Genomic DNA, 22,439 nt, shown 5'->3' on the forward strand with positions numbered 1-22,439 from the left:
TGAACCATTACCCTATAAACCGCGCCAATTTTTTTTCATTAGTATATTTGACGCCTAGATTTTGGCGATCATTTATAGAATTCACAAGAATATTATTAACAAGGTTAATGCTTAAAGAAAATTTTATCTCGATAATCTCAAGAAATGGCAAATAATAAAATGTGATAATTTGATTCCATGTGAATATTTTCACATTTAAATTATATATTTAAAGGTATAAGTGATTAATCCCTTACCCTTATCACTCGGAAATTCGGAATAATAACCAAATTCAGGTTTATATTATGTTAAATTTGACAAATCCTTTTTATCGGTCAAGAACTTTTCACAAGTCTTTAAACTTTTTAAGGAATAAAATAAAAGGATATATGGTAATTGCAATATATAATTGTTCTCGATTCCCCCTTATCTTTTTTGGATAAGTATTATTAAATATTTTACTTCCCTACTTTTATTATATTAACATTTCATATTAATTTAAAGGCATATTGTATTAACATGTATTTAATAGTCAATATTGCTTAATTATTACAAATGAAATACTAAATATATTAATAATCAGATTTTAATCTCATATAAATTAGTTTTATAACTATAAGTTCCTTAATTATTAAATATAAAACAATGTATGTATATAATAAATTTCAGGACAATTTAGTAAAATTAAATATACTGTGATAAATTGGATAAAATTAGGCATTAAAATTATAGACAGAAAGTTTAAAATAATTACATTAAAAGATATTAATTAACAATTATAATTTTATTTGAAAACTATCTATCTAAAATAATTAATTATATTTCATGTAATTTTTATGATTTCTTTTTTATTTTATTTAATAACTTTTTTTATAGTAATTAAATAAGTTATATAGTATATACTGTATAAATATATTTTACATATAATATTATTTTAATATAAATTAGATTTTAATTAGTAAATTTTCAAGATTTACTTAAAATAAATATAAATATATTTAAATATTAAAACTCTTTTTCAGTGTTATAATACAAAAAACTTCATTTAAACTAATAATAGATGCTAGATTTTTTATTTAGTTTTGTAGTATTTTTTCTCAGAGCTAAGGCGATCACTTATGTGGCCTTAGAGCTGTCAGCAGATGAGAAACGCTCAGGAAGGCCTCAGGTAAGACCATAACAAAATTAAATAAATCAATTTAATTTAATATTTCATATATAATAATTGCAAATATAAATATAAATATATTTTTATATAAATTTTTAAATTCTTATCTTTATTTAATTTTCAATTCCATCAAAATTATGAATAAAAATCTATTAAAAATTATTTATAAATCAATTTCTCATAATTTTTTTGTAATTTCATCCATAAATATACAATTAAAAATAATACAAGTAATCGGAAAAAGTGTGAGAAATTTGATTTAGATCTGTGTTGCAAATAGAAGCCAAATATGGGAACCAGATAAACTATATGATCGAAAAATTTCGTAATTACAAATTAAAGTTTCAGCATCCATTTTTGAAAAATTTGAATAAGAAAAAGAATTATAAATAATTTACTAAAATGTGCGAATTAATAATGGTTACAGGCTTCATAGAATTATGCATTTTGCGTATCAAGTTTTAATATACGCATAAAAAATTGCTGAATTTCCTTGCAAGTCTGATAAAAATTGTCCATATTTGTAAAAATGGATATGGATGCATCAGATGATTATACAAAGGTCACGGATACAGAAAACATGGATGTGTCAGCTTTGGAAAGAAATGCCTAGTTGCTTGAGGTTAACGTATAAGCCTGAATGCGACAAAATTAGTTTTTAGAATAGCATAAACTTTACTATTTGTACACCATTTTGTGATGTAAAGGCACTCATAAACCAATAACTAAATTCAGTATGCAATAAACACGAATTCCAATTGATCCAAATAATCCAAATGTGTAAGCATGAGAATTTGTAGAAAACGCTTAAGCATATGATATATGAGCTTAATAATCATTGGCTAGCTCCAAATCGTTGAGATGATGTAATTATTTTTAAAGTAGGTAATCGCCAGACATCCTTAATAATAATTCGCGATTTTCGTTTATTTAATCTGTTCTTTTATATATATTCTTAACAATGCCTAAACCAAATGCTACAACATTCGCTGTACCTGGTAAGGATAGAATTAGTTGAATTGGTTATTCCTTGTTTTAGTTCACATGGATTGTCATTTCTGGATTTGTATTTGTCGAGTTATGTATCGGACTTCATATGATATGAATCGTAATTGTATTTTTACAGATATTCAACAAGCATTTTTGATCAAATTGAAGGTGCAAATAATATATTTCCAGACCTAAAATAAAGAGTATTTTTTGCTTTGCAATGTTTCATATAATAATTAAAAGTACCCACTTTAAATACCGATTTTTTATACATCATTATATTTGCATGTTTTTTAATATTATTTATATTATACTAAATTTTACGTTAGCAAAAAATATTTGTAAATTGGTTTAATATTCAAAAATAATTTTATTTAAACTTTTATCGTATACAATAAACACTTGATAATAAATTTGATAAATTACAAATACAAATGTTATTGCCTATGCTGCGCCATCAATTTTAGCAATGTGAGCAATCAAATCGACGCAACGGGTGGCATAACCGTCTATATCATAATGATAAAAAGATTATTATTAATAAGTCGTATCACGAGATTAAGTAACTAAAATACTTACATTCGTTATCGTACCACGCGACGACTTTGACAAACGTAGAATTTAATGCGATACCTACATAATGAAGTATAATTAATAATAAATATATTACTCATTATTAAGATAATTAATTTACTAACCAGCTTTGGCATCAAAAATACTAGAGTGAGTGTCGCCGATAAAGTCTGTAGAAACGACCTAAAATAATATAAGATGAAAATAAATTATCATTTAAAAAAAATAAAAATGATCTTGTCACAATTTATTTACATCATCTTCGGTATAAGCAAGGATTCCCTTCAACTCAGTTTCAGAGGCCTCCTTCATAACTTTTTTAATTTCTTCATAGCTTGTTTCTTTTCCTAAACGAGCAGTTAAATCAACAACTGAGACGTCAGCTGTAGGAATTCGAAAAGCCATGCCAGTGAGTTTTGTATTCAAGGATGGAATAACCTAGAATCAAGGGAATTCTTAATAAATGGGTTTATAGACAATATTTTAAAGTATATACATATATATATATATAAATGAACTCACCTTTCCGACGGCTTTTGCTGCACCTGTAGAGCTAGGAATAATGTTTTGGCCTACAGAAAATAATAATTAATATATTAAATATAATAATATTTTGAATACACAGTACATGTTTCATCTACTAACTTGCGCCTCTTCCGCCTCTCCAATCCTAAAAAAAGAACGAAAATTAAAATACGAAGGTATAAGGTTATATTGCAATTTGGCATTTAGACAAATTACGCACCTTTCCAGATGGTCCGTCAACCGTCTTTTGAGTGGCGGTAGTAGAGTGAACTGTGGTCATCAGGCCTTCAATAATACCGAATTTATCATTAAGCACTTTTGCTATTGGTGCTAGACAATTGGTGGTGCAAGAAGCATTGGAGATCACATTATATTCCGGTTTGTAGGCATCCAAATTCACACCACATACAAACATTGGAGCATCAGCGCTGGGTGCAGAGATAATGACCTATTTGATATTTGTAGATGTTGTGTATTTAGTTATAATCCATTTACTGTAATTAATCAAATTTAGGTTCAAAACTTACTTTTTTAGCTCCCTGAGTTAATTTTGTGCGATCGAAGCGAAATACAACGTAATTAATATAAGTTGCAAAGTAAATAATATGAAACAATGGCAAAGTTTTTTTTAAAATCAACAAACCCCTGCATAGTTAAATAATTGTAGATATTAATTATAAAAAAATCGCGGTACAAATCAGTTAGCAAACTTAAATGAAACCTACCCTTCAAGTGAGCTGAAGCTTTTTCGGTAGTTGTGAAAACACCAGTTGATTCAATAACGTATTCGGCACCAACATCACACCATTTAATGTCGGCCGGATTTTTTTCTCCGAAGACGGCAATTTCCTTACCGTTAAGTATCAATTTTCCATCTTTTGCTTCAATTTGACCTTTATAGCGGCCATGGGTTGAATCGTATTTGAAAAGGTAAGCCTGCACATCGTTTATATACACAATTAAATTATAAAAATAATCATTAATTTGCAATTTACAGATCCATCATTAAAAGTGAGTGTCTAATTGCATAATATGTTTTGTAATTCTAGCTAGCTTAAAAAAAATTTTTTGTCTATTGATTTTCTTTTTTTTTATTTTGAGTATTACCATATAAGAGGGGTCCAAAAAAGGGTCATTTAAGCCCACAATTTCGATGTCGGAACGATTTAAAGAAGCACGTAGGACGAGACGTCCAATACGACCAAAACTTGAAAAACATTAAAATTGTAATTAGTTAGTATACAACTAAAAATTCCGACTGGTTAAGTAATATTTCGTTATTTAATTCAAAATAATACAAAGGAGTATGTTTTATAAGATATATAGATACATTACCCGTTGATACCGACTTTAATAACCATTATGTTTTAAAAAAAAAAACTTTGAAAAGCTTGCGAGAAATAGACGATGCATATTTATATTGACCAAGATTTTCGCATCTAACACCGTTTTGGTAAACCATGCAGTGTAATATCGTAATATCGTGAATATGTGTAATATCTAATTAGTAATAAGATCGACTATCATAACTTATCGGACCATTTTTATTTATAAGGCGTCAAAACGCAAAAGGGAAATGGGCTAAGTTATTTTCGCGTTAATGCATCGTACGTTTCTTATTGTAAGCGATATCCATTATCGCTTGGATAACATAAAAAAACTTCAAATTTGGCTAATTCAAAAAGATCGATTAAAAGAGTACGTAATTTATTTGTTTCTTTAACTTTATTTGTTTTGGTATTTTACGTATATCACAATTAAAAAATTTAAAGAATTGATTTTATTATCGCATGTGGAGATCTTGTAAATGGAACACCTATAACCACAGAAAAAGTTTGTTTGATTCATTTTCTTGCTTATTCACTTAATTCTTCATGTTGAATACATTTTACATTATTGCATAGGATAAGCAAGAGTTTCAGGAAGTAATTTCCGCTTTAAAGTGCTTTGACAAGCCATTATATTATATACCAGGTAATTTTCTTTTATTTATGCGTTAATCTATACTTGTCGTATCATCTTCAATTATTTAAAATTTTAGGAAATCATGATCCGGACACTTCTTTTCTTCCGCAAGATCAAAAAGATAATTTAAACCAAACTAGTGATGAAAGGCCAATAACAAGGAATTTTCATAATGAATCTGTACAACTAGGTCAGTTTATTTATACGTCATTTGCTTCGTGGCGTAGTAACCTTATGATCTTTCTTCTCTTTGTAGCACCTGGATTAAGCATTGTAGGCTTTGGAGGATCAATAGATGGGGTGCTAAGAAACTCTCCTGAGACTGTAATTTGGCCAGGTAATGGAGGATTAATACCGTATATCACCGACCAAGAGTACCCCTCCTATGTATAGTATCCCCCTCTCTTTCACTTGAAACAATCTTTTTCTATTAATTATGTATTTAAAAAACCTAATTTTATCCAGACATTACACACAAATATTTTCTGATTATTATACATTCTATGTTTATAGTAAAAATTTTATGACACATGGTAGTACAAGGTCAACCTTCCATCATACCTGGGGATTGGTAATATATAAATCTTTATTTAAATTCTTACTTTTATTATCAAATAGCATGTCCAGAGAATACCGAAACTTTTCTCGCTGAAAAACTACCAATTTTAATTGATCAAGTTAATAATGATGATATTATTCTTGTTACACACTTTGGTCCGTTCAAAACTGGAACCACTGATGTAGATAAGTATCCTTTACAATCTTCTTATGCGATTGAATCAGGAAGGTAATTAATTGAAGCATTTTACTTTAATGATTTGATTCCTTACTAATTCTTTGCAATAATGAATGGTCAGCAAAGTTTTACGTGACATGATCGCTTCCCGATCTCCTTTATCACCAGATGAATCATCTAAACAATATATCATGCTTAATATTCATGGTCATTCGCATTATCCGTTTGGTCTTTCGCATATTGGCCAAACTATGATTGTTAATCCTAGTGCACTAAGAGATGGCAGATTTGCAATCTTGTCTTTAGCGCAAATAGATAAAGACGAATTTATGGAGAAGGACAAGGAGAGAAGAGAATATATGAAAAGTTTTTCTCGAGACAAAATTTGGATCCTTGGAGGAGTGGAATTTTTATTATTATAGTTAATTTCTCACAAAAATGTCCAATAGTTTATTAATTATTACGGCTTCAAGTAATTTAACAAATTTAACAAGATTTAAAATTTTTAAAATCATGAATACATTGAATACATTATTGTATTTGAATTCGTGTTCTATATGGCAATAAATATATTATTTGATTACGTATGAAAGTGATTTGATTGGTGCTGCAACGCGTGTAGTAAATCCATACTTTGTAGTACGTATTTTTGATAATCCTTTGGTCATATGATTTTGCATTGATAATGAATTTATCGTCATAGTATATCGCTTTGTTCCAAAAAATTTTTGAATATTTCTGGATAGAGTATCGTGCGGTCCTTTTCGCCAAAGTTCTCCAATTAATCCCCCTTACTGTATTTATAACATAATGTATTCTAACGAATCTATTGAATCACAACGCGTTAAATCAATTGTTGGAAGCGTAAATGGAAAATCCATGCAAAGGTATTTCAATAGACTTATGTATCTGTTCTCTCAATCGCTTTTAAGTAATCGATTCATTTATCTCATTTTAGGAGAACGGGTGGAAATAATTCACCCGCTACTTCACGATTATTCATGAATGCCGTAAAGGACGCAAGTAAAGGCGTACGAAATCTTGGTGAGAGAACAGGTGAGTAGATGAAAACTTCGAATTTGATCACAATGAACCTAATTGTTATTTATAACTTATTTGTAGAAGAAAATATATCATATAGATCTGATAAAGGTCATTTTAAACGTCCTTATAGTCCCACTATGGATTATAACAAAGAGGATCAAAAAACAAAATCTCGTAAAGTCGAGAATGGATTTGAATATGATCGCTCATTTGAATCGGATCGTAGTCAAGATAGATATTCACGAGTAGGATTAGATCGTCGGCCTAGTGATCAAGGTTTATATATGCCTTCACCACCAGATTATGATCGCAATAGATATGGTAATTATAAAAATATTTATATTATTGGCTTCAAATTAGGATTAGAATTAGTATTAAGATTAAATCACATGAATTATAGTGAATGAGAAACGACCTTCACATGTTAGGCTGTTACAACAGCCAAGTGTTTTAGATCGACTGGGAAAGAAAGGAGGTCTAATGACAGCATATATTAATCCTGCTTTTTTTCAAGGGTCCAGTGCCGCAAGTACGAACGCAATGCCGTTTTCGTCAGATTCGAATAATAATATCACACTTACTCCAAAAACTTCTCGATGTCGTCACTGGCCCAATTGCGATCTCGGATCTTCATGCAAATTTCATCATCCTATTGAAATTTGTCCGTAAGTATTTAAGTTTTATCTTCTGATACTTTCTTACCATTCTTTTATTAAAAATTATTTCTCAAATTTTAGACTGGTACCTAATTGTCCCAATTCTCCTAAAACTTGTTTATATATCCATCCCGCTAATCAAGAATTTGCTTCATATGATCAGCGTGGCGGTATATATGCATTTGGAAATAATACGGGACAAGGAGCCTTCGATCCACGTTCTTCTGGATTAAGTTCATTTGGACTTGGTCCTATGGGTCCTATGGGTCATGGAATATTTGGACAAGGTACTTCTTATCAAAGTGGAGCATTTGGTACAGGTGTATTTGTACAAAATTCTCAGAGGCCAAGCATTACATTTGGAAAGGGCTCATATGAGCAAAGTTTAAGTGTACAAGGTCAGAAAAAAGAAGAGAGACCCACTAATGTAGCTATCACGGAGTCTGGCAATACAACTACTTCTGCAATTTCAAATGATTCGTTATCAGGGCATGAAAAGGACGCTTCATCTCAAACTCAAACAACCATATCAAATGCGTCTCCCGCTGTTTTGTGTAGATTTAGTGAAAGCTGTGCAAATCCTAATTGTATTTATGCGCATGCAAGCCCCGCTTCAACCGGAACTGGTTCTATTCCATCCACTTTAATTGATATACCTTGCAGATTTGGTTCTGAATGTGCTCAACCTAAGTGTCGTTATTCACATCCTTCTCCAGCAACAGGTATGAGAAAATTTTTATCATCTTTGGATCAAATTTAATTAAGGGCCTCAATTTAACATTTTTATTTTTTTTACACCAGTCGCGGTTCCTCAAGAACCTTGCAGATATTATCCTAATTGCCAGAATCCAGTATGTCCGTACTTGCATATTGATTATAGGTATATATTTTAGTTTCAAAATTTTCAACATCTAATATATAACTAATAAATTTTTATATATTTAGCAATACAATGAAAGTTCCAACTCCTTGTCGTAATGGAACTCATTGCGTGAGAACTGGATGTCATTTTATGCATCCGTGGGATATAGAGGCGGATACCTCAAGCATTCCTGTTTGTATTAAATTAATTTGTTCATTAATCATTTTACTTTATGTATTTTATTTGTTAACATTTTATTAATTATTAGTGTAAATTTGGGTTTAATTGTCGAAGACCTGATTGTGCATATGCCCATCCAATGGGTAAAAAGAACTATTCGCATATTTCTGAGCGTACTTTTGCTGTACCAGAAGAGATGACAGAAAAGGTTCTTCCACCTTCGGAGAATCAAGAAAATAAGAAAGAAGATGAACCAGTTAAATCAGAAGAGATAAAAAATGAATTAAATAACAACAAGTCAGAAAATAAAGAAGATAAGAATAAATCTAATGAGACGGAAGAAGAGTTTAATGAAGAGGATTTTAATTGGGATTTAGATTTTGATGTGGATGTAATATTAAATGATGAAGGAATAAATGGAGATATTGTGACGGATTTGTGAGATACTAATAAAAGGAAATTTAGAAATGAATTTTTAAGATTTATATTTAATATGCATTTGCTTTTAGTTTTGTTTTTCTAATTTTTTTTGTTAAGTGCTTCGGACATTATTTGTAATTTGCAATAATTATATGTAGAAATATGAACAAAAGTAAATAAATGCAACTATACTGCTAGTCACAGTATTAATTTCAATATTATAATTTGCCTATAGAATTAAATTATATCAATTATATTTATAATAAATAATGGAATCTTATTAATTAATAAGTTTCAATTAAATATATCTTTAAAAATTCTTTTAACAAACTTATTATTCATTTCAAATAGTTAGTAACTTGCAAATCTAATCTAATTAAGTAGTAAAACTAAAAAAATTGGAAATAAAATTACATTTCCTGATATTGGTGAAAATTTAAAGAAAACAATAATATAATTGATGCCAGAGGTATTTTTTTGCAATTTTCCATTAAATAAATAATGCTAACTACTAAATTAAAAAATAAAAATATAATTTAAGTATTTAATGTAAATTAGTATAAAAATAATTAGAATTAAAGATTTTACTTATTAATATTACCTATTAGTTTAAAATAAAAATAAAAAAAAATCTATTTAACTGAAATTTATAAAGTAAAATTTTTTAAAAAAAGTAGTTATAATTTTATAGTAAATTTTTTTAAATAATTAATAATTAAATTACTGAATATTAAGAATTTGCAAAAAATAATTTTTGATTTTAACCAAAAGTTTATTACAATCAGCTTTTAATATAATAAATTCTTTTGGTTTTATTTTAAATTTGCTATAAAATTATAATATAAATTAAAGAATTTAACTGGCTGATTCATTATAATAAAGAATATTTAATATATTTAATTAGTTAAATATTACAACTTATATGTTAGGAAAATTTCATTATAAAGCAAATTTATTATATTGAGAATTGATTATACAATCTAGAATTTTACTTACTTTTAATAAAAATCACCAGAATTATATACTAGTAAAAAAAATTTAAAGATCCTACTATATATAAATAAATTACATATAAAAAAGGAAATATTTCATGAATTTTTTCTTTTTATATTAACTAATTGGGTTACTACTAGTAAAATTACTAATAAATTTTTAAGGCTAGAGAAATCAAAACAGGCTCAGGAAATCACCATCTGGAAATAGGTAGGGTACTATTTAGCAAAAATTATATAGTTTTAAACAGTTTATATAATAATAAAAACATATATAATACCGTAATATAATTATTACTTTATTTTTTTTTAATTTAATAAAAAGTGCAAAAAGTTTTCTAAAAAAATTTCATTAAAAAAGAACTTTTATAAAAAATATTATTTTTTTAATAAATTTTAGAATGTTTTTTAAAAAAAATATAATTGATTAGTTATTTTTAAAATTTAATAAATAGTAATTATTATAAATAAAAAAAATTTTTTAAATCATTATATCTTACTAAATAGTAAGCAATGCAAATATATACATATAGATGAATATTTTATTACTAACAAATTATATTATTATTTAAAATAAGGTATTATATATAGTTAACTTTTATATATCAAATATTTCTTATTATAATAAACTAACAAATTAAATTTTTTGAATTCTTTGCTATATAATCTTATAGAGTTTATTTAAAGTTACTATTTTAAACATTACATTAGAATTACATTCGTTTTGATCATTATGCCAATTATAGCAATTTCATAGTAATATATTATCTTATTATTATGGTAATAAATAATTATAAAAACGGGTTTCATCGTGATAATTTAATTTAAATTTTTACCAAAAAAAGTTTATGGCTTAGCTTTAATATGGACCAAACTTGTTAATTTATTAATTGGAAAAAAAAAGAAAATAAAAATTACACAATTGAAAATTTAATTCAAATCACCTAAATCACTATATATTAACAAAAAGAAAAAATATTATACACTATAAATTCCCGTTTGTTTATTAGTTTCTATAAAGAGAAAAATCCCAGTTTACTTGTCGCAAATGTAATTTTTGTGTCTTTGAATAAGGAAAGAATAATAAAAAGTCTTTATCAATCATAATTGTTATATATCAAAAGATTCTTAGTATCAGATGGAATCTTAGTAAGTTTATCCTTAGTAGCTAATTTAAGGATTTTATTCTTAAGTTCTTTTGGAGTCAATAAAGTACTATAGAATTCAGAAGAACTATCTGGTTCAAGTGAAAGAAGATATGCAATTAAACCAGCAACGTGGGGGGAAGCCATTGAAGTTCCGGAAATGGTATTTGTAGCTTTCGGCGATCCTATCCATGCTGACCGAATATCTTTACCGGGTCCAAATACATCAACACATTTACCATAATTTGAGAACCAAGCGCGTTCGTCTTCAATGGTAGAAGCACCAACGGTAATAGCATTTTCAGCGGCTGCAGGTGAATAGTCACACGCATCACGATTATCATTTCCGGCGGCAACAGCGAAGTTAAGGCCAACATTAACAGCCTATTTTTTTTTAAAAAAAAAACAAAAAAAAATTAAATCGCAAATTCATAAATACATAACACACAAATTGCGTTAAATTCTCACCCCATTGACAGCATCATCTAAAGTTCGACTTCTTCCACCTCCCAAACTCATATTGGCACCTGAACCTTTGAATACTCTGCCATCTTTGCGAGCTTTTTCTTTTTCTTCAAGATGAAATTGAGCAGCGTATTCGACACCCTTAATTACATCAGACATGGTACCAGAACCATTTGAACGTAAGACTTTAATAGCTACGATCTTTGATTTTTTGGAAACACCAAAACTTTTGCCAGCGACAGTACCAGCGACATGTGTTCCTATTATGATTTAAGAAAGATTCCATTAAATCGCATTTATTGAATATTAAATCACGTGGAAAATATACATACCATGGCCATTTCCATCGATATCTTCGTCACCTTGAGGAACAGTTATACCCCATACAGCACGACCTCCAAAGTCCTCATGTTTGATATTGACGCCGGTATCAATGATATAAACAGTGACACCATCTCCACCGTTTTCGTTAAATAAGTATTTATTGAACGTGCCAAAAGTCAATCTTGAGCGATGAGAAATACGAGCTAATCCCCATGGGGCATTTTTTTGAAGTTCAGTGGCATAAACCATTTGATCTTTTTCAACATAAGCGACCTATTTAAGGTGGAAGCAAAACGAAAAATGATCAAAATTATATTCCGTTGATTTGTAATGAATCATTCCAATTTTGGACGCCAAAATCACATTATGTATTGTTGCTTTGGTTAAAAGATTAACAACTTTTTTTTCACGTATTCTTTAGGTTAGAATATTTACCTCGTCACTACGTCTGATCTTATCTAAAACTTCTTTAGAGAATTTACCAGCATAGCCTTGGAAATTATCGAAATCAAATGTGTGTTTGATACCAGATATAAAATCATCTAATAAACCTCTCTTTGAGAGGTCCCTCTTTTCCTCAGAAACATAGTCATTAACACAGCTATGGTGATATTTAACTTTTACTTCATCAACGTGTTTCTTGAATACGATAATATAAGAGTCAGGAATTATTTGAGCTGATTCTGAAGACACTAAAGGAGCAACATTCTCTGAATAGTAAGAATTGTGATAGGGCGCAGCAGCAGTAGAGGTAAGGAGAAAAGTTGCAAAAATGAGTAACTTTTTGGGCAGCATCATTAAAATACTTGAACAACAACGGGTTCTGTAGATAAAATACAAACGAAAGAAAAAAAATATTTCGTTTATTAAGGAACTATTAGGTATATATAATATATAAGCGGGAACGGAACTTTCGGAATAAAGAACTCCTAAGAAAGAAAATGTTTACTTTGGCGTTTTTTTAAATAAATAAGAAATTACGCAAACCCCAGCCAATAACTAACTAAAATGTCATGTGAACCTGTGAAATATATATATGCTCCTGTTGTTTCATAAATAGATTCTTTTGGAAAATAAAGTTTTCTTATCCTTTGTTTAACAAATGTCAATCAACCTATTGGCGTTGTAAGACTGGTTTTATCCTATTAAGGAAGGCTCTTTTAGTAATGGTAAATGGTGACAAATTAATGGGTAAAAATTGCTCATTCTTTCCATCTATAATTTCGTAATTTACTCGTAAAAATATCTGATCAAGATAGTGAAAATGAATAATTCTTTCCGGATTATTATTTGTTTATTATTTGTTGTAGTTGTATGCGGAACAAATGTAATGTTATCAAAATAAATCTTTTAAATGTAAATAATCAGGCATTATAATTTCCTTAGGTGATATCTCTATACAAAAAAACATCTTTTCGAGTTTATAATTACTGTACCTAGATTTTAATCATGTGACATAAGTTATGTTACAAAGTTAGTTTTTTATTATCTTTTTTTTTACAATTACTGCGGTATTAAAGTTCGGCAGTATTAGGTACGGTAGTATTAGCGGAAAACGGATCGGGTCCTAAATATTTACTATCAATATCCTCGGCCGAATTTACATCATAAACAATAACGTTATAATCTAACGGCTCATTAATCGTGGAATCAATATCAAACTTTTCTAATAAATGATTAAATTCATCAGTATTCTCGGTATTAAATTCTAATTGATCGCGTATATCTTGTGTTATTTTAGGAGGATTTTTATATAATTTTCTTGCAGCTTCGACTTCGACAATATAATCAGGGGCCGCTAAATACCTATCTTTAAGATCCGGTAAAATATTTTCAATAGAACCGTATTGTTTAATTAATTTTAAAGCCGTTACAGGACCAACATTACGTATAGTTCCGGCAAAGTCAGTTCCACATAATATACATAAATCTATATATTGATCATGGGATAATTCTAATGATTTTTTTACTTCAACGGGTGAAATTTCTACAATTGGTTTATTCTTTTTAAAAAACTGCCTTAATAAAATTCCATCTCCAAATATCGTTGTATCCATATCTTCTGATACCGTAGCATCTGCAAATCCATGGGTAACTAATGATGCACACATGGCCTCTGCTTCATGTCCATCTAACACTATACAAGGAATTCCCCCAGTTCTAATAAAATTAATAGATTCTAGATACATCTTCCATGTAATAGGAATCACACGTTTCTCGTATGCAGCTGCTAGATTATGATTTTTTGCTTCTAGTGCTTCAAATGTTTCTGAATTTTTATTTCCTGATAGAATAGAATCTACAAGTAAATTTTCCATAAGCCCTACCTCACGTTGAGCTTTTGTAAAATTTTTATCCGTTGCTAATTTTTTTGTATCTTGAATTGTCATTTTTATGATTTGTTCCATGTCTTCTTTTAATTTAACATCACTTGCTGAAGGTTCAAAATCTGGATATATCTCTTTGAATTTTTTTTCATCTTTTAGATCTGTTATTGTCTTCATAACAGGTTCATTAACTATAGGTGTTGTTACTTTAACCTTTTCTTTGGTAACATTTTTTATCTTTTTAACTTTCTCTTTAACAACAGCTTTAAAATCTTTGGATTTTGATTTAATATCTTCCTTTATTATTAAATCATCTGTTATTTTTGGAGTAACAATTTGGTTGGTTGGTATTATTTGGTTGGTTGGTATTTGAATTGGTTTATTGTACTCTAATGCCAAAGCTTTCATTACATGCATTACAAGTACAATCATTTTTTGCAATGACCATAACATAGTGTCTTGTCTTGTTCTTACAATTGAAGGCATGTCTGTTTTAATTGAATGCATGTCTGTCTTTATTGAATGAATGTCCGTCTTAGTTGAATGAACATCTGCCTTAATTGGATATGGTAGTGTCGCTGTTACTTCAGGAACAGATGTAATATCAATCTCAGCAGTTGAAGCTGGTGAAGGTTGTGAAAGTACATTTCCAATAACCTGTTTAATTCCAGAAGTAACATATTGATGTTTAGTTTCCCCTATATTATCCAATTCTTTGACAACTAATTTCCATTTTCCAACTCTATCTTTTCTTGTTTTTTCAAAATCCAAATTCCGCAATAATTTTTCTGCCATTGTTCTACGTTTAGCAATTTCTTTTCTTTTTTCACTTATTCTTTCTTTGCCATCAAAAATAAATATAGGGTTGATACTATTTTGCTTTAAAAATAAAAGTAGCCTATAAAATCCATAAATATGAGGATGTAATATTTCTTCATTTTCGTAGCTAAAACTGTATACGAATTTACGTAAAAATATACTTCCATCTAATACCAATGTTTTATTTCGATAATCTTGTATTATTTTTTGTTTAATTGAATTTGGTGCATAACGTTGTAATAATTTTGTTAAATTTTTAACCCCCATGCTATATTGTAAACGCGAAAATAAAAAAAAAAGCAAGAGGCAAAGGAGAAAGCTTAGACGCGCCAGTTTCGTATTCGAAGATCATCATTTTCGTGTAACGGAAGATCAATTGTCGCTTATTTCGTTAAACGCTAGTTTGAAAAAAAATCTGAAATGATAACGTCTAGTTCAGTGCTTTTAGTGAATTCGCGAAGGTTTTTTTTAAATATACCAAATAAAAATCATCAGAAACTAAAAATGGCAAAATTAATTGACGGTAAAGCTATTGCAAAGTAATTATTATCATTTTATTAACAAGAAAAAAGCAAACTATCCAAGTAAAATTTACTAAATGAAAAAATTTAAATATATTTTACTTTTTTTACTTTTTTTAGGGACATTCGAAACCAAATTAAAAATGAAATTAGAGAATTGAAGCAAAATTATCCGAATTTTAGCCCTCGTCTTGCTATAATTCAAGTTGGTGGAAGAGAGGATTCTACATGTTATGTTCGACAAAAAGAAAAGGCTGCTAAAGAAGTAAGTATTTTTAAAGTGATGTCTCGTGATTTCAATGGCGCGTGATTTGTGTTACAAATCGGAGAACATAATCCCATTAGGCGGGAATCGAATTCATGCTACATAAGAAAGCTGATTCTATTACGGAAAGCGAGGTTTGTTAGTTATTTACATTAATTTATAGATAATTTGGATAATTTAAACTCACTTTGTTTGTTACTCACGTGACGTGGACTCTTTCTAGCTTTTAACCTCAATCCGTGAATTAAATGATAATCCCACAATTCACGGATTTTTAGTTCAACTACCATTACCATCACACATTAATGAAAAAAACGTTGTTGAAACTATCAGTCCAAAAAAGGATGTTGACGGGTAATTTATTTTGCGAATATGTTTTAACCAATTAATTTAATAACACTAATAATAATATGTAAATGTACCTTAGATTTCATGCAATTAATCTTGGAAATTTAGCTAAAAGAAATTGTGAACCTTTGTTTTTACCTTGTACTCCTAAAGGAATTCTTGAATTATTGAAACGATCTGGTATTTTATTATTTTTTACAATTACATATCTAGGTATAGAATTGTTAATTTAACGAGTAATTTTCGTTCATAGGCATTAAGATTTCTGGTAAACATGCGGTTGTGATCGGTCGTAGTGATATCGTCGTAAGGAAATTTGTCATAACATTTCGTAAATATTCGTTAAAAAAAAGTAACATTAATCATTTGAGTTGATTGAAAATATTCATTGTCTAGGGATTTCCTGTTTTTACACTTTTATCACGTAGCGATGCTACGGTTACATTATGTCATTCAAAGACCGAAAATCTTCCCGAATTAGTTTGTATTCCACCATTTTTAATCCACATTTACAGCTTTTTATGAAATGTTTAAAATTTTTATTTGTCATAGATCAAGACTGCGGATATACTTATAGTCGCTATAGGAAAAGCTGAATTTGTTAAAGGAGAATGGATAAAACCTGGCACGGTAGTTATTGATGTTGGCACTAACGCAATTGAAGGCAAGTATATTGCATTATTTATTCAGCATATGCACGGCAAATTCTTGTTAAATTCAGTCCGTATTAAATTTCCTAGATTCTTCCAAACAATCTGGAGTAAGATGGGTAGGAGATGTAGAATTTTCTAGTGCATCAGCTGTAGCATCTCATATAAGCCCAGTACCTGGTGGTGTAGGACCGATGACAGTAGCAATGTTATTACAAAATACTGTTGAAAGTGCAAAAAGATTTTTGCAAGAATCTAGAGAAAGAGATATTTCTTTACTTCCTTTGAAGCTTTTATCTCCTGTACCGAGTGATATAGACATTGCTTCTGCTCAAACCCCTAAACCTATTAAAGTTTTGGCTGAAGAATTGGGATTGAGCCCAAGTGAGGTATAAAATGTCTTTTTTTATCTTAGACTTAAATATACAAATTAGCTAATTCTTTTGTTATAGTACGAATTGTACGGAAAATATAAAGCGAAAGTTAATCTTTCCGTACTTGAAAGATTAAAGTCAAAAAAAGATGGGAAATACATTGTAGTCACTGGGTATATTTGATTTTACTTTTGGTTCTTTTTTTAATTTCGCAGTCAATTACATATGTCACGTGCTATATATTGATAGAATTACTCCCACGCCACTCGGAGAAGGTAAATCAACAACCACGATAGGAATAGCACAAGCATTAGGAGCGCATTTAAGAAAACCTACGTTTGCATGTGTAAGACAGCCATCACAAGGACCAACATTTGGCATTAAAGGTGGTGCAGCAGGTGGAGGTTATGCACAAGTTATACCTATGGACGAATTTAATTTACATTTAACTGGTGACATCCATGCAGTTGTTGCCGCTAATAACTTATTAGGTAATAATAATTCATCCGTGTTTTACGCGATGCAATGTTCTATGCACTTGCTAAGCTTGATTTAATTATAGCTGCCGCAATTGACGCACGGATGTTTCATGAAAAAACTCAGTCAGATAAAGTAAGTTTAATGTGTTTTATATAATATTTTTTTTTTTAAAAAAAAAAGACATATATATGTAGATATATGCACTTTATTAATTTTGTGTCATTCTTTAAATTTGATCATATAAAAGGCTTTATATAGCAGATTATGTCCACCTAAAAATGGAGTTCGTAGTTTCGCACCTATTATGCTTAAAAGATTACATAAACTTGGTATTAATAAAACAAATCCTGATGACTTAACCTCGGAAGAAATTCAAAAATTAGTCAGGTTGGATATTGATCCTGACACAATAACATGGTAAATTTTTATCATTCAGTTGATTTTTTTTTTGCAAACTTATAGAAGAAAGCAATATTATTAACAAAAATAATTAATAAAAATATAGGCAAAGAGTTATTGATACAAGTGATAGATTTTTACGTAAAATTACAATAGGACAAAGTCCAACGGAAAAAGATCAAACGAGAGTAACGGGATTTGATATAGCAGTAGCATCAGAATGTATGGCAGTTCTAGCTTTAAGTACATCATTAGCAGACATGAGAGAAAGATTAGGTAGAATGGTAATAGCCAGTAGTTTTGACAGGGGAGAAGGCATTAAATCTATAACAGCTGATGATTTAGGTGTAGGGGGAGCATTAACGGTATTGATGAAAGATGCTATAAAACCTAATCTTATGCAAACTCTTGAAGGTACTCCTGTATTTGTACATGCTGGGCCTTTTGCTAATATTGCTCATGGTAATAATTCTATATTAGCGGATAAAATTGCTTTAAAATTAGTTGGAGTTGAGGAGGGAGAAGAGGAGGAGAAATGTGGTTATGTTGTTACTGAAGCCGGATTCGGTGCCGATATTGGAATGGAAAAATTTTTCAATATTAAATGTAGAACATCTGAATTAGTGCCTGATGCTGTTGTCCTCGTTGCTACTGTAAGAGCTCTTAAAATGCATGGAGGTGGTCCTGAGGTGAGTTTAATAATAATGAGATTTTTGAGATTTTTTTAATGAACTTATTCACTTGGATATAATTTAGGTTGTACCTGGTAAACCTTTACCTGAAGTTTATATAAAAGAAAATCTTGAAATGCTAGAAAAGGGTTGCGAAAATCTTGTTAAACATATTCAAAACGCAAAGATGTTTGGATTACCAGTTATAGTAGCAATAAATCACTTTATTACGGATAGTATAGCTGAAACAGAATTAATCCGTAAAAAAGCCATAGAAGCTGGAGCTAATGATGCTATACCTTCTTCACATTGGGAATTCGGTGGCAAAGGCGCATTAGAATTAGCTAAATCTATAGTAAAAGTTACTAGTTCAAGTACTAAGGATAGCAAAGAAGAATTTAAATTTTTGTATAATTTAGATAGATCTATAGAAGAAAAGATTGAAATTATTGCTAAGGAAATGTATGGAGCTGCTGGAATTCAATTAAGTGATAAAGCCCAAGAAAAAATTCGAAGCTATACAAATCAGGTAATACGTTGTAACCTTCCCTTTAATATTAAATTCGTGCTAATTTTAATTAATTTTTTTTTATAGGGATTCGACAAATTACCCATATGTATGGCGAAAACGCATTTATCGTTATCACATGACCCTAAACTTAAGGCCGTACCAAAAGATTTCATAGTACCTGTACGTGATATTAGAGCGTCTGTTGGTGCAGGATTTTTATATCCTTTGTTAGGTGAAATGCAAACTATGCCAGGATTACCAACAGTAAGTTTATCATCAATATTTATTGTCGACGACGACTTGTTAATAAATGGTTTAATGATTTTTTTTTTAAAAAAAATGTAGCGACCTTGTTTTTATGACGTTGATTTAGATACTGAAACGGGAAGAGTTTATGGATTATTTTAATAGTTTATTATTGCATATATGGTTCATAATATCAGACAAAAATATTATTTATTATTTATTTGAGAAATTGTAACAAAAATAAATTATTTATTTAAAGAGTTTATTTACATATATGATTATTGAAAAAGGTTTGAATTTTTGACCATCTAACCATCTTTCTCCAGATTTAGATATTGTTTTATTCATGTAGTATTAAAAACAAACAATTATTATTTTCTGTACAAAAAAAAACTATGCTAAAAAGAATACAGAAAAATACTTTGTAAAATAATACAAAATACACTACAAATCTTTTTTTTTTAAAAAAAAAACACAAAGAAAAAAATTAAATACTATTATTATATAACCAATTCGCCCGATAAAAAAATTGACATTTAAAAACATTATTAATTTTATTTATGTAATTTGGAAAATGTGCAATTAATTTTAATTATTTTTCAGTAATAATAGAAAAGAATTAATTAATTAATTATAATATATATATATAAATATATATATATATAAATTATATAAAAATAATAAAACCAACCCTTTTTTCGCTCAAATTAAAACGATGAAAATTTATCCCTAAATACATCGTTACAAGGTTTACCGTAAGGTTCTCTTTCCTCGGGATAAATGTCAAAATTACTTGCATCGCCTTCACCACTAACTTTAGGAATATAAGGAGCTTGTACTTCAAGTTTAATTAACTTATCCCATTCAATTCCCTTAAACCATTGATGTGATTTAATATCCTTACTACCGTCCTTTAAATTACCATATCTTTTACTTAAATCACTAGTCAAAAGTCTCTTTAAGAGATCTTTTGCCGTAGGATCAAAATATGATGGATATTTAATTCTTCCAGCTAATATTTTTTCATATAATCTCATATGATCATCATCATAAAATGGAGGATAACCTGCTAACATTTCAAATATCAGTACACCTAATGAATACCAATCTACAGCTTTTCCATATCCTTTTGATTGTATAATTTCAGGTGCTAAATAGTCTGGAGTACCACATAGCGTCCAGGTTATATCTGGTACATGTTTTGCAAATCCAAAATCTGTGATTTTAATATGTCCATTATTGTCCAATAATAAATTCTCTGGTTTCAAATCTCTATAAATAATATCTCTTTCATGTAAATATTCGAATGCAAGTACAACTTCTGCAGCATAAAACTTTGCTACATGATCTGGGAAGCGCTATAATAGAGGTAATATTTGAAAGGGAAGGTAAATATAATTAAAATTTAGTTAAATTATTTATGATCTAATAAAATTTGACTGATCAATCAATCTATTAAACTTTATAAACATTTATCCTCTCTCATAATAATATCTTACCTGGTTTTTTCTTAATATGCTGAATAGTTCACCACCAACCACGTAGTCCATCACCATATATAGATTAGCACTATCTTGAAAAGTTCCCCATAAATTAACTAAGAAAGGATGTTGAACTTGTTCAAGAATATGTTTTTCATTGTTCGTATGTTCAACTTGTTTTAAACGTACAACTTCGGATTTTTTTAACACTTTCATGGCATAAAATCTATTATTATATTTAGATTGAACAAGATGAACTCGACCAAAAGAACCTGTACCTAAGGTACGACAGATGTTAAAATCGGAAAGTAAAAATTTAGCATGTGGACTTGGACCTATACTAGGAGTTGGTTGATAGGTGTGGCCACGACTTTTAGTTGAATTAGGATGCATGGCTTTAGAATCAGTTGGTGAAGTTGGAGATTGAGTTGCTTGTAGCTTAGCAAAGAATTGTTGTTGTTGAGAATAAGAACTATAAGAAGATGGTGTAGCAATAGTAGAACTAGAAGTAATAGAATTAGAAGGACTAGACTGTTGTAATAAATAATTATTATTGAAATTGGAGTTATTTTTATTTACTGAAATATTTTTTGTTATTATAACATCATTTTTACTTTTATTTGAAGTCGTTGAAGGTTTATTTTTAATATTGAGCATATTTTTTTTTTGGATAAAAATTATTTTGATGTAATATAAAGTAGTAGTGTTATTTACGTTATGCAAAAAGAACAGAAAAGAAATATTGAATTTCCCTGAATTTATGTAGTGTATCCGGTAAAAAAAAGTTAAAATTTTGGGTTTTTATTTTATATAACAACTAGCAATTTATTTTAGTTTGATCAAATTAAGTAAATGCCGAATTAACAAAATGAGGGTAGCATATATAGCAATATAAATTAAGATTTTTGAACTAAACCATTTTATTATAAGAAGATGACTTTATTTTATAATACGAAACAAGTTTTTTTTATTCAATAAAAAAAGAAAGCAGTACTCAAAACAAAATATTCAAACAAATAAATTATTTCTAAATAAAGTAAGTAATTTATAATTAAACACATCAATCAAAGTATCAAACAACAAAGAACATATATATAAATTAATCTAAAGTTAAAACCTGTTATCCTGTTCCCGTGATGTCAATTGTCTCAAATAATGATCCGTATCCGTCACAGATCTTGTGTGACTATCCAAAAACAATATTTTGACGCTCCGACCCATTATTCTCATTCAATTTTTACTTAATAAGTTAATCATAAAAGTAAACCAATTATTTTACGGCTACGTTTTTTTTTCATTTTTTTATTAGTTAATCGAAATAAT

The 22,439-nt window shown here is 28.9% G+C and overlaps 7 protein-coding genes across 7 annotated transcripts; 3 read left to right on the forward strand and 4 right to left on the reverse strand.

Annotated features, from left to right (window-relative positions):
• Positions 1-2,475: 2,475 nt before the first annotated feature.
• On the reverse strand, positions 2,476-4,596 carry OCT59_005551 (uncharacterized protein; the record flags this gene model as incomplete). The annotated part of the gene is made up of 12 exons (XM_066138430.1): positions 2,476-2,646; positions 2,717-2,740; positions 2,836-2,893; positions 2,966-3,148; positions 3,233-3,282; positions 3,356-3,380; positions 3,456-3,683; positions 3,763-3,880; positions 3,961-3,978; positions 4,041-4,171; positions 4,343-4,442; positions 4,571-4,596. 12 exons carry the CDS (start codon positions 4,594-4,596, stop codon positions 2,582-2,584), a joined length of 1,026 nt encoding a protein of 341 aa, XP_065997562.1. The 3' UTR covers positions 2,476-2,581.
• Positions 4,597-4,835: 239 nt separating this feature from the next.
• Positions 4,836-6,358, forward strand: OCT59_005552 (uncharacterized protein; the record flags this gene model as incomplete). Its single annotated transcript, XM_066138431.1, has 8 exons — positions 4,836-4,933; positions 5,008-5,068; positions 5,140-5,209; positions 5,277-5,390; positions 5,457-5,592; positions 5,714-5,733; positions 5,819-5,987; positions 6,058-6,358. The coding sequence occupies 8 exons, from the start codon at positions 4,836-4,838 to the stop codon at positions 6,356-6,358; spliced, it is 969 nt and encodes a 322-aa protein (XP_065997563.1).
• Positions 6,359-6,746: 388 nt separating this feature from the next.
• OCT59_005553 (uncharacterized protein) lies at positions 6,747-9,120 on the forward strand (the record flags this gene model as incomplete). Its single annotated transcript, XM_066138432.1, has 8 exons — positions 6,747-6,823; positions 6,895-6,992; positions 7,059-7,301; positions 7,381-7,645; positions 7,718-8,358; positions 8,438-8,516; positions 8,582-8,690; positions 8,767-9,120. 8 exons carry the CDS (start codon positions 6,747-6,749, stop codon positions 9,118-9,120), a joined length of 1,866 nt encoding a protein of 621 aa, XP_065997564.1.
• Positions 9,121-10,924: 1,804 nt separating this feature from the next.
• OCT59_005554 (uncharacterized protein) lies at positions 10,925-12,955 on the reverse strand. Its single transcript, XM_025329856.2, has 4 exons — positions 12,460-12,955; positions 12,033-12,297; positions 11,704-11,960; positions 10,925-11,619 (listed from the first exon to the last, which is right to left on the reverse strand). The coding sequence occupies exons 1-4, from the start codon at positions 12,820-12,822 to the stop codon at positions 11,188-11,190; spliced, it is 1,317 nt and encodes a 438-aa protein (XP_025170214.1). The 5' UTR covers positions 12,823-12,955; the 3' UTR covers positions 10,925-11,187.
• Positions 12,956-13,282: 327 nt separating this feature from the next.
• On the reverse strand, positions 13,283-15,454 carry OCT59_005555 (uncharacterized protein). Its single transcript, XM_025320940.2, has one exon. It carries the CDS (start codon positions 15,435-15,437, stop codon positions 13,539-13,541), a length of 1,899 nt encoding a protein of 632 aa, XP_025170215.1. The 5' UTR covers positions 15,438-15,454; the 3' UTR covers positions 13,283-13,538.
• Positions 15,455-15,674: 220 nt separating this feature from the next.
• Positions 15,675-19,906, forward strand: OCT59_005556 (C-1-tetrahydrofolate synthase cytoplasmic; the record flags this gene model as incomplete). The annotated part of the gene is made up of 17 exons (XM_025320941.2): positions 15,675-15,709; positions 15,812-15,956; positions 16,037-16,090; positions 16,180-16,310; positions 16,384-16,484; positions 16,558-16,610; positions 16,701-16,784; positions 16,857-16,968; positions 17,045-17,343; positions 17,407-17,501; positions 17,578-17,819; positions 17,891-17,940; positions 18,056-18,225; positions 18,314-18,896; positions 18,964-19,407; positions 19,474-19,653; positions 19,735-19,906. The coding sequence occupies 17 exons, from the start codon at positions 15,675-15,677 to the stop codon at positions 19,795-19,797; spliced, it is 2,841 nt and encodes a 946-aa protein (XP_025170216.1). The 3' UTR covers positions 19,798-19,906.
• A 436-nt stretch (positions 19,907-20,342) lies between these two features.
• Positions 20,343-22,029, reverse strand: OCT59_005557 (cAMP-dependent protein kinase catalytic subunit; the record flags this gene model as incomplete). The annotated part of the gene is made up of 2 exons (XM_025309525.2): positions 21,135-22,029; positions 20,343-20,993 (listed from the first exon to the last, which is right to left on the reverse strand). Exons 1-2 carry the CDS (start codon positions 21,771-21,773, stop codon positions 20,343-20,345), a joined length of 1,290 nt encoding a protein of 429 aa, XP_025170217.2. The 5' UTR covers positions 21,774-22,029.
• Between the last annotated feature and the right edge of the window lie 410 nt (positions 22,030-22,439).

The sequence above is a fragment of the Rhizophagus irregularis genome, chromosome 13, assembly GCF_026210795.1.
Source record: "Rhizophagus irregularis chromosome 13, complete sequence".
Classification (NCBI taxonomy): Eukaryota; Fungi; Glomeromycota; class Glomeromycetes; order Glomerales; family Glomeraceae; genus Rhizophagus; species Rhizophagus irregularis.

What these genes read in the sequence shown, in the direction of transcription:
- OCT59_005555 (XM_025320940.2), bottom strand. Translation starts at nt 15,437, where the DNA reads ATGGGGGTTAAAAATTTAACAAAATTATTACAACGTTATGCACCAAAT.
- OCT59_005554 (XM_025329856.2), bottom strand. Translation starts at nt 12,822, where the DNA reads ATGATGCTGCCCAAAAAGTTACTCATTTTTGCAACTTTTCTCCTTACC. An exon ending in TATCGATGGAAATGGCCATG is followed by an intron (nt 11,961 to 12,032) that starts GTATGTATATTT and finishes AAATCATAATAG; the next exon opens with GAACACATGTCGCTGGTACT. An exon ending in TAGATGATGCTGTCAATGGG is followed by an intron (nt 11,620 to 11,703) that starts GTGAGAATTTAA and finishes AAAAAAAAATAG; the next exon opens with GCTGTTAATGTTGGCCTTAA.